Source organism: Austrofundulus limnaeus, unplaced genomic scaffold (assembly GCF_001266775.1).
Source record: "Austrofundulus limnaeus strain Quisiro unplaced genomic scaffold, Austrofundulus_limnaeus-1.0 Scaffold13, whole genome shotgun sequence".
In the NCBI taxonomy this organism is placed as follows: Eukaryota; Metazoa; Chordata; class Actinopteri; order Cyprinodontiformes; family Rivulidae; genus Austrofundulus; species Austrofundulus limnaeus.
The window spans coordinates 3,395,236-3,396,767 of NW_013952415.1; the positions used below are offsets into that span (position 1 = coordinate 3,395,236).

A 1,532-nucleotide genomic window follows, 5' to 3' on the forward strand; every position below is an offset into this window, starting at 1 on the left:
ATGTAGGTATGTGTATATATGGATGAATGACATCCATTTATTTATCCATTTATTTTTAGTTGAGCGGACAGATATTGGGTGTGTGGCCCTGTGTTTTCTTGGTGTATATTTATTTAATATATTTCTAATCTCTATTTCAATCTTTCTAATTACATTTTCTCTTTGTTTTCCCCTCATTTTTCTATTTTCTCTTTACTTAAAAAAATCAATGATGATGAGGAAATTAAGAAACTAATATTTAGTTATTTTTACTACTGAAGTGATTAAAAAAAGAAATAAGTTCTCCTATCCACCTTTCCTTTGTGCTGCAGGCGCTGTCATCTCCGCGACTGACGGTCCGCCTGCACCCCCCATACGGACTTTTAGCAAAAATTACATATTTTTGAGGCTCATCATACAGGTAAACATCTGAAGGGGTTGATGTGTAAGCATTTCCATAAAGCAGTTTATAATGATAGTCAATTAAAATAGAAATGAAAAGCTCCCAGCTCTGGGATGAAAACTGAAAATGATTATTTACTGATACTCCACATCAAATCTGGTCTAACGCGTCCAGTGTAATAAACAGTAAGTGGAACCACTAGCATTTGTGTGACTTAAGCCAACATTTCTTATCAAAACATTTTAAAAACCTGTTTTGGCTCTGCACACAGAATACAACACGCTTTAATTGAATGAAGAAATTTCATTAAAGCAAGTATTGAGCCTCTGTTTTATGGTAATATCCCTCTTGATGGTTTGAAAATTAAGTTATAAAAAGGAAACATGCTCAGATAATTAGTGTTCAGCCCAATATTACTCTCCTACGTAGCTTACTTTTCGTGATTAGGGATCCCTGGAGCCAACTGGTGCATTAGCTGCAAAACCATGTAATGTTGCTTAAGAAAAAGGTCTCAAAAGTCTTGTTATCCAATGAAGTTTCGTCGTCATGCTTTGGTAAGAAAATTTTCAGTTGCAAGTTTAGTTTTATGCGAGTAGTTCATGACTGTCCCTCTGAGGATCTCCTAGGTTGTATTTTTCACTCAAAATGAACRTGGCTCACAGTGACAACAGCTAAATGAGGAAAGTGTGAATGTTCTTTAGATCTGGCAACTGTCTGCGGAGCTCCTTTCAAAATAAGCCATGTGAGATCAAACCTTGTGAGAAAAGAAAAAAAAAACTGAAAGATTTTTTTTTTTTTTATCAATTTGACCAGGCACCCTCACTAAAAATACAAAACAACAAACCTGCTTTCATCAGTCTTGCTCCTTTCGCTGTCAGAACTGGCTGGGCTGCTTTCACATATGGGCCCAACATGACTTATACTGAACCAAAAACAGAGAATTATGACAGACAATTAGGGCACGTTGGTATCATCCAATAAAGACAACTCATTACACTAAAGTAAAAAAAAAAGATGCAAAAAAATAAAATAAAAAATACATTCATACATACATATATGTAAAAACATATGTAAAAAAAACTATTTAATAAAAATAGGGCAAATGTTACATTATTCTCAATGCATATATCCAATGAGAATATTGTAATAT

At 34.0% G+C, this 1,532-nt stretch overlaps 1 protein-coding gene across 3 annotated transcripts in view; it reads right to left on the reverse strand.

Moving 5' to 3' along the window:
* The window catches only part of phf24 (PHD finger protein 24), a 43,376-nt gene that overhangs the window by 1,983 nt on the left and 39,861 nt on the right, over nucleotides 1–1,532 (reverse strand). The window contains exons 7-8 of one of the 3 annotated variants that reach the window (XM_014002481.1): nucleotides 1,227–1,304; nucleotides 400–1,136 (exon numbers count right to left, since the gene is read on the reverse strand). The exons of 1 other annotated variant lie outside the window; for it this stretch is intronic. In XM_014002481.1, coding sequence (XP_013857935.1) covers nucleotides 1,019–1,136; nucleotides 1,227–1,304 — 196 coding nt within the window. In that variant the 3' untranslated portion in view covers nucleotides 400–1,018. Of the gene's footprint in view, nucleotides 1–399; nucleotides 1,137–1,226; nucleotides 1,305–1,532 lie in introns of those variants that run through there. One more of the 3 variants, XM_014002482.1, reaches the window with a different exon arrangement.